At 36.8% G+C, this 16,035-nt stretch overlaps 1 protein-coding gene across 2 annotated transcripts in view; it reads left to right on the forward strand.

Moving 5' to 3' along the window:
* The window catches only part of IKKbeta (inhibitor of nuclear factor kappa B kinase subunit beta), a 234,497-nt gene that overhangs the window by 164,079 nt on the left and 54,383 nt on the right, over nt 1-16,035 (forward strand). For both annotated transcript variants that reach the window (XM_083134475.1, XM_083134474.1), the window contains exons 5-7: nt 11,663-11,778; nt 14,110-14,208; nt 15,239-15,346. In XM_083134475.1, the coding sequence (XP_082990601.1) occupies nt 11,663-11,778; nt 14,110-14,208; nt 15,239-15,346 (323 nt within the window). The remainder of the gene's footprint in view (nt 1-11,662; nt 11,779-14,109; nt 14,209-15,238; nt 15,347-16,035) is intronic.

The following is a 16,035-nucleotide window of genomic DNA, read 5'->3' on the forward strand; positions in this document are numbered from 1 at the left end:
GCGCATTGCATGGCAGAATTATCTGCGCTGGACTCTACCCAGTGCGGCGACCCGTTCACCCAGCGATGCGTCTCTGCTCACGAACCTTTCGAAAGCTGCGTGCTCTAACTTTCTGTCTGCTTTGTGATGTGCATCCAGATCTGTCTGTGTGGTGTTGTAAGCAATGTTGTGATTTTTGCATGCGGCGTCCAACAAATTCACACACCCTTGTCCCCCTCTCTCCAATTTTTTCTTGAGTTTGGTACCCCCGGTCTCGTGCAGTACTGGTAGCCAGGTAAATGCATCTCAAAAGGTAACTTGTTACCTTTTGACAACAGGCACCTGTACGTGTTCTCGAAAAGTTTGGAGCAATCCAAATACCAGTAACTGATGAAACTGTACGATGGTCTGGACATTGCAACGTTCGCCTCGGAAATAAAACCACTCGACGATTGTCGTGAAAATTTAGTCGTTGTGTTCGACGACGCCATCTTGGAAAATCAAAATGAAATTCGCAACTTTTTCACGCAAGGTCGTCACAAAAAAAAATGGATTGCTTCTACCTAGCTCAAACGTTTTCCCAAAATTCCAAAAACAGTTAGTACGCGACAACGCTAATTTCTATGTTTGTTTCGTCAAGATCACACCAACCTCAAGTACGCGTACGATGACTACGTAGGCGGAGACATGAACTACAATTAATTTTCGGAACGCTGCTGCTCTACTTGCTGGAACGGTGTACGATTTCGGATTCGCGACGATCGACATGACGAGGAAACCCAACGACGAGGAAAATACAGAAAACAAAATCAACGACTTTCTAAACGTTGCAACGTTGTGAGAAACGACGTTTATTTATATACGTATATAAATAAACGTCATGTCCTCGTCATGTCGATCGTCGCGAATCCGAAATCGTCACCGTTCCAGCAAGTAGAGCAGCAGCGTTCCGAAAATTAATTGTAGTTCATGTCTCCGCCTACGTAGTCATCGTACGCGTACTTGAGGTTGGTGTGATCTTGACGAAACAAACATATGAAATTAGCGTTGTCGCGTACTAACTGTTTTTGGAATTTTGGAAAACGTTTGAGCTAGGTAGAAGCAATCCATTTTTTTTGTGACGACCTTGCGTGAAAAAGTTGCGAATTTCATTTTGATTTTCCAAGATGGCGTCGTCGAACACAACGACTAAATTTTCACGACAATCGTCGAGTGGTTTTATTTCCGAGGCGAACGTTGCAATGTCCAGACCATCGTACAGTTTCATCAGTTACTGGTATTTGGATTGCTCCAAACTTTTCGAGAACACGTACAGGTGCCTGTTGTCAAAAGGTAACAAGTTACCTTTTGAGATGCATTTACCTGGCTACCAGTACTGCAGACCGGGTACCAAACTCAAGAAAAAATTGGAGAGAGGGGACAAGGGTGTGAATTTGTTGGACGCCGCATGCAAAAATCACAACATTGCTTACAACACCACACAGACAGATCTGGATGCACATCACAAAGCAGACAGAAAGTTAGAGCACGCAGCTTTCGAAAGGTTCGTGAGCAGAGACGCATCGCTGGGTGAACGGGTCGCCGCACTGGGTAGAGTCCAGCGCAGATAATTCTGCCATGCAATGCGCGAAACAACTAAAAAAGCAGTGTTGCTAATGGAGCAGATAGAAAAATCGCTGCAGTGCGCCGATGCACAGCTGTTACATACAACAATAAAATTAGAGAATTCAGGTCTATCTAACGTTGAGTTTTAAACGTCATGCATTATACCAGGACTAGGATTAATATGTACTAACAAGTGACTTTGTATGTAGCTACATACATATGGACTAAAAATTCGCAAAATATGAACTAACACATAAGTAAAAATAAATAAAAAAATATATATATTATTTTTCATTGCATTAATGCACTGGTGGCGTTCTAACTTTTCACTTCCAAAACCCGTATACACTGGTATGGAACTGCAACGGCAAATAATAACATGCCAACGTGTTAAACCGCTACAATTGCACCATAACACTCCTCCTGAAGCAGTATTATTATTTCCTCTCTGAGATCGGCGACAGTCGGTTGCCTTTGTTGTACATTTACAAAGGATGCCGGCTTCCACAACAATAACAAGTACATATACTGCCACTAGACGATAAGCTGCGCGGCTTTTTCTTTTGTTATGAACCAGGGCCGGCGCTAGTCATTTTGCCTCCCTGGGAGGTGGCGGCAGATGCCGCTCTATTTCGACCCCCCCCCCCCCCCCGGTCATTACGCAGCAACGGAAAATTGAAAATCAATATATTCCTAACTAAAACATCAAAATATAAAATAAATAATGAGACTTCTTATGCTATTTCAATACTATTCAGCGCAAAAAAAAATATCTCGCTCGATCACAGTTTTCAATAGGCTTATCACCCATCAAATCATGGCAATTTTAACACAGAAAACAATATGTATCGCATTAAGCAGCAAAAATAACAGCCTCCTCTATGCAATTTCTACAAGAACACGTGCCGGAGCCAGAGTTGAAATGATGTTGGAGCTACATAATTTATTTATTTTGAATAATTCCAAAATTATGAAATATGAACAATTTGTTGCTGCTGTTTGCTGCTCTCTTGCCAAAATGCTTTATTGGGATGCTAACACCATGACTGGCTTCCTCCTTCATGAACTCGTGCACGTTGCTTAGAATTTCCCGAGCTTGGCTATGCAAGATTTTTGATTTCAACTTCGACAAAACTGGAGGCATTATAGAATTTAACGTTCATTAGCAAACACACACTTTTACATACACACACGCAATACACGCACACAACATCAAACCGGTCAAATACTTAGTATAAAATAAAAATATGGTGCTTCCAATCCAACAAAACTCACCGCCACTTTACCTGCCTTTTCCCCTTCCATGACAGAAATAGTGCTTCATTATTACAGTTGGCAACACTAGTTACTAGCTAGCCAATAAACATGCACTGCATAAAAGAAGCAAGCACTACGCCGTGCTATATTGCCACATTAGCGTCCCTACCGAACGGTGGGAACCGCGAGCTGGAGCGCTATTCAATTGTTTTCAATAATGTTTGCGCGAGTGTGTCCAGGAATGGAATAACAATATGGCAACAATAGCGAAGGTTATCGAGCAGGGTAGAACACATGATGCTAAGAGAGAGGGAGACGAAACGAAAATTCGTTTCTACGCAACAGCAAATTTACGTGTGTGGCACTCTACCACCATCGCCATGAACACAAAACAAAAATTGGGGTGGGGTATATAAATAACATAAACTAACTAACTAACTAACTCTCTAGCCTTCTTAAACCCGAAGGTTCATGGCTGCAGCAACACAGGCCTTCCATCTGTCCCTATCTTGAGCAAGATCTATATACTCTTTTCCATCCCTACCGATTTCCTTTAGGTCCATCTCAACGTTGTCCCTCCATCTTCGTCTTGGCCTTCCTACAGGTCTCTTACCATCTGGTTTCCCAACAAGAATCCTGTAAACTCCTCTTTCCTCTCCCATTCGTGCCACATGGCCTGCCCACCTAAGTCTTCTTGATTTAATTATTCTAATAATATCTGGACATGAATACAAATTATGTAGTTCTAAATTATGTAACCTTCTCCACTCACCTGTCTCCTCATCCCTTTTAGGTCCAAAGATTTTCCTAAGAATCTTATTTTCAAATACTCTCAATTTATGTTCCTCTTTTAATGTAAGGGACCAAGTTTCACACCCGTATAATACTACAGGCAAAATTACTGTTTTGTATATTTTAACTTTTAGTTTCTTAGATATTAAACGAGAAGACAAAAGTTTATGAAGAGAGAAGTAACATGCATTTCCTGAATTAAGCCTACTTTTTATTTCCTCTTTAATATAATTTTCATTTGTTAATATTACTCCTAAGTATTTGAATTTGGAAACTGGTTCAAACGAGTTGTTATCAATAATTAGATTTTGATTATTACCTAACACTTGGTTTCGGCCTGTAAGCATATATTTAGTTTTCTCTTTGTTAACTTCCAAACCTATCTCTTTAGCAGTTTTGAAAAATATTTTAGCATTATTCTTAATCGTATTTATATCATCCCCCAGTAAGTCTACATCATCTGCATATGCTAACAACTGAGTCACACCATTTAATTTTAGTCCTTCTTTAGTTTCTTTTACCTTCCGAACAGCATATTCTAAGGCAAAATTAAAGAGCAATGGAGATAATGCATCTCCTTGTTTTAACCCATCATGAATTATAAATTTGTCAGACATATTATTACCCACACGAATTTTACTTTCTGTTTCACTGGTGCATATTTTTATCATACTAACAAGCTTCTTAGGTATTCCAAACTCTACTAATATATTATATAATTTATCTCTTTTGACCGAATCATATGCTTTTTTGAAATCAATGAATAGCTGATGGACATTTTGATTATATTCCCACTTTTTTTCAAGTGTCTCTCTGATGTGAAAAATTTGATCTGTAGTTGATCTGTTACGTTTAAATCCACATTGATAATCACCTATAATTTCATTAGCATATGGGGTTAGTCTTGTTAAAAGAATGTTAGACAATATTTTGTATGTTGTTGAGAGTAGAGAAATTCCACGGTAATTATTGCAGTTCATTTTATCACCTTTTTTAAATACAGGAACAATTATGGATTCTTTCCACTGTTGAGGGATTTCTTCTTTATTCCATATTAAACAAATTAATTTATGAATTTGACATATTAATGAATTTCCACCATATTTAATTAACTCAGCTGGTATTAAATCAATGCCAGGTGCTTTGTTATTCTTAAGCCTTTTAATAGCATCTTTAACTTCAGTCAAGTTAGGTTCTGGAACTAAAGGTTCTGCTGTGTGGACTTCATTTACTTCTGATTTATCTCCTACATGGACATTTAAAAGGTCATTAAAGTAGTTCTTCCATCTATTTAGAATATCGCTTGGGTCAGCTAGAAAATCACCGTCTTTATCTTTTATCAAGTTTACTTTAGGTTGCCACCCCTTTCTAAATTCATTTACACCTTTATATATATCTCTGATATTTTTATTTTTGCTGTTTGTTTCAATTTCGTTAATTTTGCTTTTCAAGTAATCTCTTTTTTTACTTCTAAACGTGCGGTTAACTTCTCGCTTTATTGTATTATAATTGCTTAGATTTGTATCATCAGAGTTATTTAACCACCTAAGTCTAGCCTGATTTCTTATTTCTATTAGATTATGACATTCATTATCAAACCATGGCTTACTTTTTCTTGGTTTATGGTATCCTATAGTTTCTTTAGCTGCTGATTCTATTGCATTACGTATGTGCTCCCAATTCTTATTTACGTCTGTTTCATTTATATTTTCATCATCATTTAAATCCTGCAAAACATCAAATCTATTTGACAGTTTAATTTGGTAATCTTTCTTAATTCTTTCATCAGCAAACTTTCCTGTATCAAATTTTATAACTTTTAGATTTTGTTGCTTATGATTTATCACTGAGAGTCTTTCTCTTAATTTAGCAATTACTAAATAATGGTCACTGGCACAGTCAGCACCTCTATGTGTACGAACGTCAATTATACTAGTATGCCTTCTCTTATCAATGAGAATATGGTCTATCTGATTATGAGTTTTACCATCTGGAGAAGACCAGGTATATTTATGGATATCTTTATGTTTAAAAGTGGTACTTTTCACAATTAAATTCTTTGAGGTTGCAAAAGTAATCAATCTTATACCATTATCATTACTTAATTCATGAAGACTTTCTTTACCAATCGTGGGTTTAAATGTCTCTTCTTTGCCAATCTGTGCATTACAGTCACCTAACAGAATTTTCATATCATACTGAGAAAATTTATCAAAGACCTGTTCTAACTCTGTATAAAAATCATCTTTAGTATTATCATCTTTATCTTCCGTTGGTGCATGTATGTTTATTAAAATAATTTTACACCACCTACCCTGTAAAACTGCATATGATATCCTATCATTAATAAATTCTATTGTTTTAAGAGCCGAGATAATTCTATTATTTATGAAAAAGCCTGTTCCAAAATTATGATTTTCAGTACCACCATAGAAAAAAGTATAATTTTTAGTTTTACAATTCCCTTCTCCTGGCCACCTAACTTCCTGGACAGCTACTACATCTAATTTATACTTCACTATCTCATTAACTGTACACTGAAATGCCCCAGGCCGGTAAAGGCTCAGAACATTCCAGGTGCCTAATTTAATATCCTTATTCCTAACGTAGATCTTATCCTTAGTCCAGGGACCTCCCAAAGTAGTCCCCACCCGGAGATCCGAACGGGGGACTATTTTACCTCCGGAATATTTTACCTTGGGAACATCCATGGCCTTATATTTCTGTTTCTTGACATGTCTTTTTACAGTGCAGAGTTGTCAGCTCTACGCCTAACCCCCGATATGAATGGAGGAACTACTACACAAGACAAACACAAACATATTAGACAGCACAATTACTACACAAGACGAACACAAACACATTAGACAGCATAACTACTACACAAGACACACACAAACACATCACAACTACTACACAAGACACACACAAACACATCACAACTATAACACAATATAAACACACACACACCACAACTACTACACAATATAAACAAACAAACAAACAAACAAACAAACACACACACACACTCACTCACACTAACACACACACACACTCTCACTCTCTCTCTCTCTCTCTCTCTCTCTCTCTCTCTCTCTCTCTCTCTCTCTCTCTCTCTCTCTCTCTCTCTCTCTCTCTCTCTCACTTACTCACTCACTCACTCACTCACTCACTCACTCGTGGAAGTGATCGATTTGCAATACCGGGACGGCGCCACTCGTAAATTTCGTAAATTTTGCGCTTTATACGTTTCATAATAATAATAATAATACGCATGATGATCATAATAATAATAATATGATGAATGTTAATTTAAATTTTTATTCTATTATTTACTTTGAGCTTCAATAAATTAAAGAAAATCAGTTCTTGGGTCTCACCGCGCCGCAAAAGATTTAGTATAAGTAATATAATTGTATTAGGTAAAAAAAAGTCAAAATGCGAAAATGGGAATCTCTGAACCACTCTCTTCCATCCTACATTTTCTTCAATTCCCATTATGATGCATAACCTAGATATGTAAAAAAAATCGGAGAGCATCACAGAGTAAGTCAACGAAGTAACTGGCTTTCTTGTTTTGGATCAGACTTGTAAACCGACGTAATTTGTGTAAACTAAGTGATGGCGATTCACTTCCTCGACTTGCAAGACTGTCTGTCTTGTATTTTGAACGTAGCCACCCACTGAAGGAATGGATGCACTTCCCTGAGTTTCCAAGGTCTTTGCGCGGACAAAACATAAACCAGATGTCAAAGTAAGATAAGATATTTTACTTTGTCTGGCTCATTTCCTTGCATTTATTTTCTTTAACCTTTTGTGTTCTTCATAAAAATGAGTGAGAGGGAAGTGCAGCAGCGTCTTGTTAGACAACGAGGGACATTAAAAGGAAAAATCACTCGAATGGAAACTTTCGTCAATCAATTCAGTGAAAGTGAAGGAAACATTCAAGAAGTGCGTACTCGTTTCAGTGCATTGTCTCGCATTTGGGTGGACATTGAGCAAGAGCAAGATCAGTTAGCAGCTGAAACTGGTTCATCGCAGGATGATGTCAGAGACGAGTTGGAAACGGCGTACTACAAGTTGAGTGCCCGGATGCAAGCTTTATTATCGAAGCATGATAAGGTTCGAGCGGAGGTTTCACTCTATATAAATAACATAGAGTGAAAAATAATAATAATAACAACATGTCTCGTATAACTGATTTGCCGCCCGAGCTACTATGTAAAATATTTAAACACGCAGTAAACAGAGATTGTGAGGATGTAGAGAAACTTGTAATCATAGCAAGAACAACACCGGAATTTCGCATCCCTTGTGAAATGGTTCTCAAGGACCATCTTCGGGAGATCAGCGGCCTGAGGTGCGGTGATCTCAACATTCTGCTTTCGGCTGCAGGGGAAAAATTGAACAAGAGGTTGGACAAACTGGAGGAGGCAAGGCAGGGAAGAAGATGGTACACAGTAGATTGGTACAAGTCTATGCAGGAGAGGAAAGATATCATTACGCACATCATCGCGTTTTCCAAAGCACGAACTTTCTTCCTATGTTAAAAAAATAATAATATATATACGTGTCAAAAAAAACAACTTGAAGTTGGCAATAGAAATATTTTTTTCCACACTTAGAGCACAGTTTGGTCGCACATATTCGCTTTCCCGGCACACAAGTACGACAGTGCCTTTGAAAATGTTTACTTAACACAGCAATTTGGCACGTAGGGCAATTTTTTACAGAACGCATAATGCAGAGATTTTTTGGGGGTATGTTATTTAATACCTAATGCTGTGCAATGCAAAATATAATTGTTCACTTTTTTTTAAACTATTTTCTATGACCTTATTTGGGTTTTTTTTTCGCCAAATTATATGCTTCTAGTCTCCTATACAATACAATATACGAACAATATTGTCAACAGTATCATATTTCAGCAGGTCGCTTGTCACCTAAACACTACAGCTCCCAGGTTGGCAAAATCTGACATGAAAGCAGATAATACGCTTATGCCTTATTTATATGTAATTTTCACGGACGTACAATATTGTCAACAGTATTATATTTCAGCAGGTCGCTTGTCGCCTAAACACTACAGCTCACAGGTTGGGAAAATCTGACATGAAAGTAGATAATACGCTTATGCCTTATTTATATATAATTTTCACGGGGCGTACAATATTGTCAACAGTATTATATTTGAGCAGGTCGGTTGTCGCCTAAACACTACAGCTCACAGGTTGGGAAAATCTGACATGAAAGTAGATAATACGCTTATGCCTTATTTACATATAATTTTCACGGGGCGTTCAATATTGTCAACAGTATTATATTTCAGCAGGTCGCTTGTCACCTAAACACTACAGCTCACAGGTTGGGAAAATCTGACATGAAAGCAGATAATACGCTTATGCCTTATTTATATATAATTTTCACGGGGCGTTCAATATTGTCAACAGTATTATATTTGAGCAGGTCGGTTGTCACCTAAACACTACAGCTCACAGGTTGGGAAAATCTGACATGAAAGTAGATAATACGCTTATGCCTTATTTATATATAATTTTCACGGAGCGTACAATATTGTTAAGAGCGTTAGTTTTTGTAGAGCTCTCTTTTTCCATCTTTCCTCTAAACAGTGAAGCTGTAGAAGACACAATTAGCTAACCTAGCATACGACATACCTTCCTAATTAATATGGATATTGTCACACATTCCTCTTATTTTATACTGTTGTAAATGGAAAAGATTATGTACGGTAAATGTTTTGTACATTATAGGGAAAAAATGCAAAATATCCCCCAATTTTAATTCGATCCACCTCTGAATCGAATTTTTACATATTCTCACGCCGGCACATATGTTGTTCTGTTTGCTTCTTTTACTTGCCTTGCTTAATTAACTCTCGCTAATTAGCATTTTTTTGGAAGAAGTCAACTAGAACAACATATGGCGGTATGAGAAATATGCAAATCAAAGAACATTTTAGCAATATATGGGCCCTAGCAATTAGCTTCGTCGACTAAGAGTACTCCTTCAAACATCTTCAGCTAGATCGTATTACTACGCGAGGACGTTTAAAATTTTTGGGTGTTGAAAAAGTTTGACCCTACTTTTTATTTCTATTGTAACATAAAATTTGCATGCATCTGATGTCGAACCGGGAACTTTTATCTTTCGGGGAGTCAACATTATTTTTTTACTCAGTCGTCATATAACATGAACACACGCAAAGATTCACATGTGCTTTTATTATTTTGTGTTCGGTAAGTACAAGTATATTCTTACATAAATTATTGTTTAATTTAATAAATTGTAAAACTCGGAGCCTGCTATACTAAAACTCCTTCTGTCTATTGAAAGCGAATGTTGCGTGCATGCGGAAATAACACAGAAAAAAAGCGGATGGAAGCAATTTAAAATCACTGGGGCAAGGTCAGTATTACGAGAGCGTAAAAACACGTGTTTTCATTCAACTTCGAAAAATAAGAATAAATGTGTGCATACAGAACACATATGCTTTCTTTTCACAGTTGTAAAAACATATAAATTGTACATGAGGTAAGTTACAGAAAGGCTCTCTCAATTAGGTACAAGTATTGTACAATTAGGTACAAATTGTTGTACAATTATTTCCCCCAGTTGCCCAGTTGGAGTTGGGGGCATAACACTGGTACTATTTGTAATCACAGTGCTTACTCATGTATTTTGTTTAATATTTTATTTCAAATTCACTGTCAGAAACTAGTGTTGCCAGTTCCTGGATGTAGGTTTACCTACTCTGTTGGTTGTCACTGTCAAGTTTTTAGTATTCGTACAGCATAAAAAGCTATAACCCCTCCCCCTCAAAAATATATACATTGTATACGCCAAGATGTCCAATAGCCTGGCAACACATCATGAAAAAACATGCCAAGAAGACCCAGTGGGTTTATAAGTCAGTGCTGCCAATTCCTATTTGTAGGTTAGCTTAGCCAGTGAAAGATCATATAGTAGAATTTTTGTAGAGTGGGTGTTTGCGAGTTCCACAATAGGTTAAGTTATATCACTTAGGATCGTAAAAAAAATTAAAAATTCGTAAAAAAAAAGATAGGTTAAGTTGTATCACGTAAGATCGTGATATACCTACCAAGTATAAATGGAAAAAATGAGTGCAGTGAAAATTTGTACTAAAACATCGCTAAACGCTAAAACATCGACAAAAAATTGTCAAAATATGTCAAAAACTTATATTCGATTGATAAAAAAAAAATACCTACAAAATATGATCCTCAAATAATAACGTTCAAACAGTGCATAAATAAAAAAAATGATAGGTTAAGTTATATCACTTAGGATCGTAAAAAAAATTAAATAATCGTAAAAAAAGAATAGGTTAAGTTGTATCACGTAAGATCATAATATACCTACCAAGTACGAGTGGAAAAAAAATGAGTATGGTGAAAATTTGTACTAAAACATCGCTAAACGCTAAAACATCGACAAAAAATTGTCAAAGTATGTCAAAAAGTGATATTCGATTGATAAAAAAAAGGCATACCTACTAAGTACTGCGTTGAAGCGCCTAATATACACTACTGGAGTCCAAGTGTATCACTGAGTCCGTAAAAACTGCAACACCATCATGGAGTCTTGAGTATCCTGGAAATTATGCAAAATGCTTTTTTTTACAACAAGATTGTGGGAAAATATGAATGAATATCTGATATACAGTTATGGATATTTTAAATCAAAGTATTAAACTTTATAAATGCAACTGAATTACTCTGAAGTTCTAGGACAGATATGTGTTGGAACCTGTAAAAACTATTAATGCCAGTTCACGGGGTTATTGGCTCAGTTGTGGTTATTTTATTGTAAACTAGCTGATTTCCCGGTGTTGCCCAGGTATTTATTTATCGAGAGTTATTCCGTAACAAACAAATACACACACCCACACACACGTACATCCATTTTTATATATATAGATTTAGAATATCATCCTGAGTAGAATGTATTAGTTGTTCATGTCTTCACTTATTGTGATCTTTGTTTTCAGATTGCACACAAACTGATTGACTTGGGGTATGCAAAAGAACTGGATCAAAGTAGCGTATGCACATCATTTGTTGGCACATTACAGTATTTAGCACCTGAACTCTTCATGAGCAAAAAGTAAGTTGCCAAATATGTGTGCATTTTGTGCTAGCATGTATGTAAATTGATTATGCATCATAATAGACTAACTAGAAACTAAATGTCTTGTCCTGGAACTTTTTTTAAAAATGTATATGTTGTTAAGAGAGTAAACTGCTTGTAAGTTAATAAAATGATAATGCCAGACAGGCTCGTTTTAAGCAGGATGAGTCACAAAATAATGTGAATTTGGTTATTTACAGGATTTCCCCCCTTTTTTCTCGTGTGTAGCAAAATATACCTGAAAATCTGAAATTTTCATCTAGGCATTCTTGAAGTATTGCGTCATTTTTGGCATAGGTTGTGGTTGCTACATTATGTACACTTCTGTTCACAAAAAGTAGCACACTCGTTTGAGTTGAAGTCCAGCTTCGTGGCCGGAAGTACAACCGAAGTAAGTGTTCGGAAAGCAGCAGTGTTGCTTACTATCAATCAATTTAACCATATGCAGGGAATGTTGTGTCTCTCAGACTCAAAGAAAAGGGCTAACGGAAAGATTGCAGCATAAATATTAATTAAATGGATTTTCCACGTTTACAATCAAAGTAATGTAAATGTGAAATATTCCTGAAATTTATTTGAAAAAGAAACATGTTTTTTATGTTCGTGACGAAGTAGTTATCACAATTCGTTAGATTGCGAGGGCACCGGGTTCGAATTTAGCCTGAGCTTGGGTGTTCTTCATCGTCGTGAGTAGCCGAAAATGGAAGAAAAGTAACACTAAATAACGAAAAGGAAAAAACGCAATAAGAATAAGCGAGACAGAAATAGTGCTGTTGCAATTCCTGAAAATGAGTGCAAAAAAAAATCTTTCAGAAATAGTGTTATCCTAGTCCAGGAGAAGGCTTGAAGAATAAATAAACTCCATCCACATACACTTTGGCAAACAGAATCACAAAGTTGGCACTGAATATGCGATGGGAAAAATAATAGAAATCCTAAAGGAAGAAGAGTTTGTCACAGCCAGGGGGCACATGAGAGGAGGTACCCCCCCCCCCCCCACACACACACACACATCAGTCATCCAACTATTAAAAATAAGTCAATGGTTGTCCTCTGATTTAACTTTAACAGTATATGGAATTTTTGTAAAATAAAAATTGTCGGGCTTTACTTGTTTTACATGCGCACATTGGTTTCGTAATGGAGCACAAAAATAGAATTTGACTCTCGTAAATTCTTACCGAATGCATGAATGTCACTGTAGATTCCAGAATAATGACTCTTCATTTTGAAATAAATAGTTTAAAATAAAAAATAAAAAAAGTGCCGTTGGTTAATAAAATTCATCGTCACATAGCAGAATCCGCTATATTGACGGAAACTAGAGAACAGTTATCACTTAGGGTTGCAAACACTAACCTCTCACAAAACCACGATTTCCCAAAGTCTTCATTAATTTTCTTGCACAAGCTTCACTTGTATTTTGTCAGCATAGTGTACAGCATATGAACCCTATCTGATGAAGTGTATTGTTTTCAAATTAATGTAATTAGCGAGAAGCGACATCAAAATTTCAAGCTGGACAGGAAAGATGCAATCTTATAGATAAATTACTCGAATAGCTTGGTTTCTTCACCGTGGCTTGTGGCCATGATGTCTGTTAAAGGCCAGCTTTGTAAGCTGAAATCCTAGGTTCGAGTCCCCGTGTCTCCAAAATATTTTTTCTTACCAAATGGGTCCTACATAATGTATTTTATTCTCGTCACACCAATTGCAGCCTGAAACTTTGTTATTGTTTGCGTGCCAATAAGAAAATATGTATTGAAGCTAATACTCGTTCAGAGAACGTGACTGTTACTCGAGACTACTTGAAATTGAGATTGTTTAGTTGCTGCTAAGCCTCGATATATACAACAAGTGCTAAAATTGAAAATTGTTGTGTGATAAAACACACCGTTAATATTTCAAGAAGAAAACCACTGATATTAAATGAGTTAGTTGTGAGGTACATCAGCAGATGTATTTTAAGATGTTCCGTCATTCACGTGTCACACTCCTAGTTTTATACATAGATAGATATTTACAAGTGACCCACTTGATGAATGCTCGCACCTTAAGAGTAATTTTCAGATGGGAAAGAAAGAAATGCTGGTCCAAATTGTAATGTCAAGACATGCACAGTGGCCCGTCCCAGATGCCATATCCTCAGTTAATGAAGGCAGTTGGCCTTTGAAATTAATAAGAGAAACCCATTATATTTGCAACTTGGAAACACGGAACATCATCTGTAAATTATAATACATTATATTTATTTCAAGTCTATAACCAATTTATTCTAAAATCTGATTGATTTTATTTTCATTGCAGGTATAGCTCATCAGTTGACTATTGGAGCTTAGGTCTAGTCACACATGAATGTATTACGGGAGTGAGGCCGTTTCTGCCCAACATGGCTCCAGTTGCTTGGTACGTACGTTGGTTGTGAACTAAAATATTGCCTCATTGCTGTTTTTCGGACCAGATGCACGCGAGTCAAAACCATTATGCAGATGCGTCTAATCTTCATCAATTCCCACCCATACTGGTGCTTGAAAATTGTCACAATTAAAAGCCGAATCACTTGGAACTTGATTTCCAGTATGAATGGCCTAGTTGGTGCTGTACTAGCTACCTGGCTGTTTTCTAGACTGGTTTTGACGACTAGACAGTGTTCTAATTGCAAATGGCTTTCTCCGCTAGATTATGTGGAACAGCCAATCAGAACACAGGTTTGGTCATGTGAAGATAAATTGCGAGTTTGACAAGGAAAAGTTTTTTGTCCGTGGTTGTTTTTGTTCACTGAAAGAAATAATGAAAGAAAAAGTAACAGAGATTATGTGCATTCGTGTTCGTTACTATTTAGAAATGTAATCATAGCAGTTAGATTTGTACATGACAAATGTGATTAGCCAATAATGAAAATCCTTATTATTAAGAGTGTTTTAAAGGTTTGGCATATTTATGGGAATCTCATGTGTGAATATACATACCAGAGTTCATTAAAAAGCTTGTTAAATACACGGTGATTGCCATATTCTCTTTCGAGCCAATTTGTAGCACATACTTTTCTTTTAATTTTAGCAGTAACTATTCTTCTACAAAGTTTTTCAAATCGCTCGTCCATCTTTTTAGCTTGTCTGCTCTGCGCACTGCCTTGTGGGAACAAAAGTATACCGACAAGTACAATAACAAGTGTCGTGGGAGGCAAAAACTAGCAGATGAGCCAGGTCCAACTGGAAACTCAGCAGGAAATGTAGCTTCTTCTGATTCAGCCGTAAAAAGTGTTCAAAATGTTCACTATGATTTAGTTGCTAAATGTGTTAATGTAATGACTGAATAATGGCTTAAAAATAAGGAACAATTTTTTTCCTTAATTCACAGAAATATGATATTGCTGTTAATATTATATGCAATAACTTTATTTTCTACTCATGTTTGTGTATTATTTTTTCCATAGGATGCAGCAAGTGCAGAAAAAGTCATCTGATGATATCTGTGCTTACCAAACCATAGATGGGAGCATAATCTTCAGTAAAGAACTCTTTCAACAGAATCATATTTCCACGTAAGTTCTGGGAATAACGTTATTTATTTTGGGTTCTAGGTTTGGTATACTGAAGGATCTCAAAGGTGCCTTAACCTCTTGAATCCCAGCCTGTAGATAGAGGGAAGAATCCCACGACCAGTGAACTGTCAATATCGGATGATCCGATTTAGCGTACTCCATGTCGGCTCTCTTGTTAGTCCATGCACACAAATATTTTACAACATAAAAAAAAATGCTTCAAAACACTTGCCAGGTGTTCAGCCACGACAGTAGGATGAAAATCGTAGTCATTTTCAAACTTATAACGTGGATTCTCACGTGCATCACTGAAAGGATCATTCACGTATGTCCAATCTCCGACAGACTTTGCCTCATCTTCCACATCGGATATATCTGAATATTCAGACTCACTACAGTCACTCTCCTCTTCTTCCGGAACATAATCCGACAAACTACTATCCTCATCCTCCATATTTTTCTGCTTTTGTTTTACAAAATATGCAACAAAACAAAAACACACAGGTCTCCTCAGTAGCACGGTTACGTACTTTCAGCAACAGATGGCGTAACGAGCAAGCTTTGCTCATTGCTTTCGATAGTCACATGCTCAAATGATGTCGCAGCAACACGTAGACTTCGGTCCTTTCCAACCAAAGACATTCGCACGTTTTCTTGGCCATTACCATGCAAGAATATTTCCTTTTCGG

Source organism: Lepisma saccharinum, chromosome 13 (assembly GCF_977018435.1).
Source record: "Lepisma saccharinum chromosome 13, izLepSacc3.1, whole genome shotgun sequence".
Classification (NCBI taxonomy): domain Eukaryota; kingdom Metazoa; phylum Arthropoda; class Insecta; order Zygentoma; family Lepismatidae; genus Lepisma; species Lepisma saccharinum.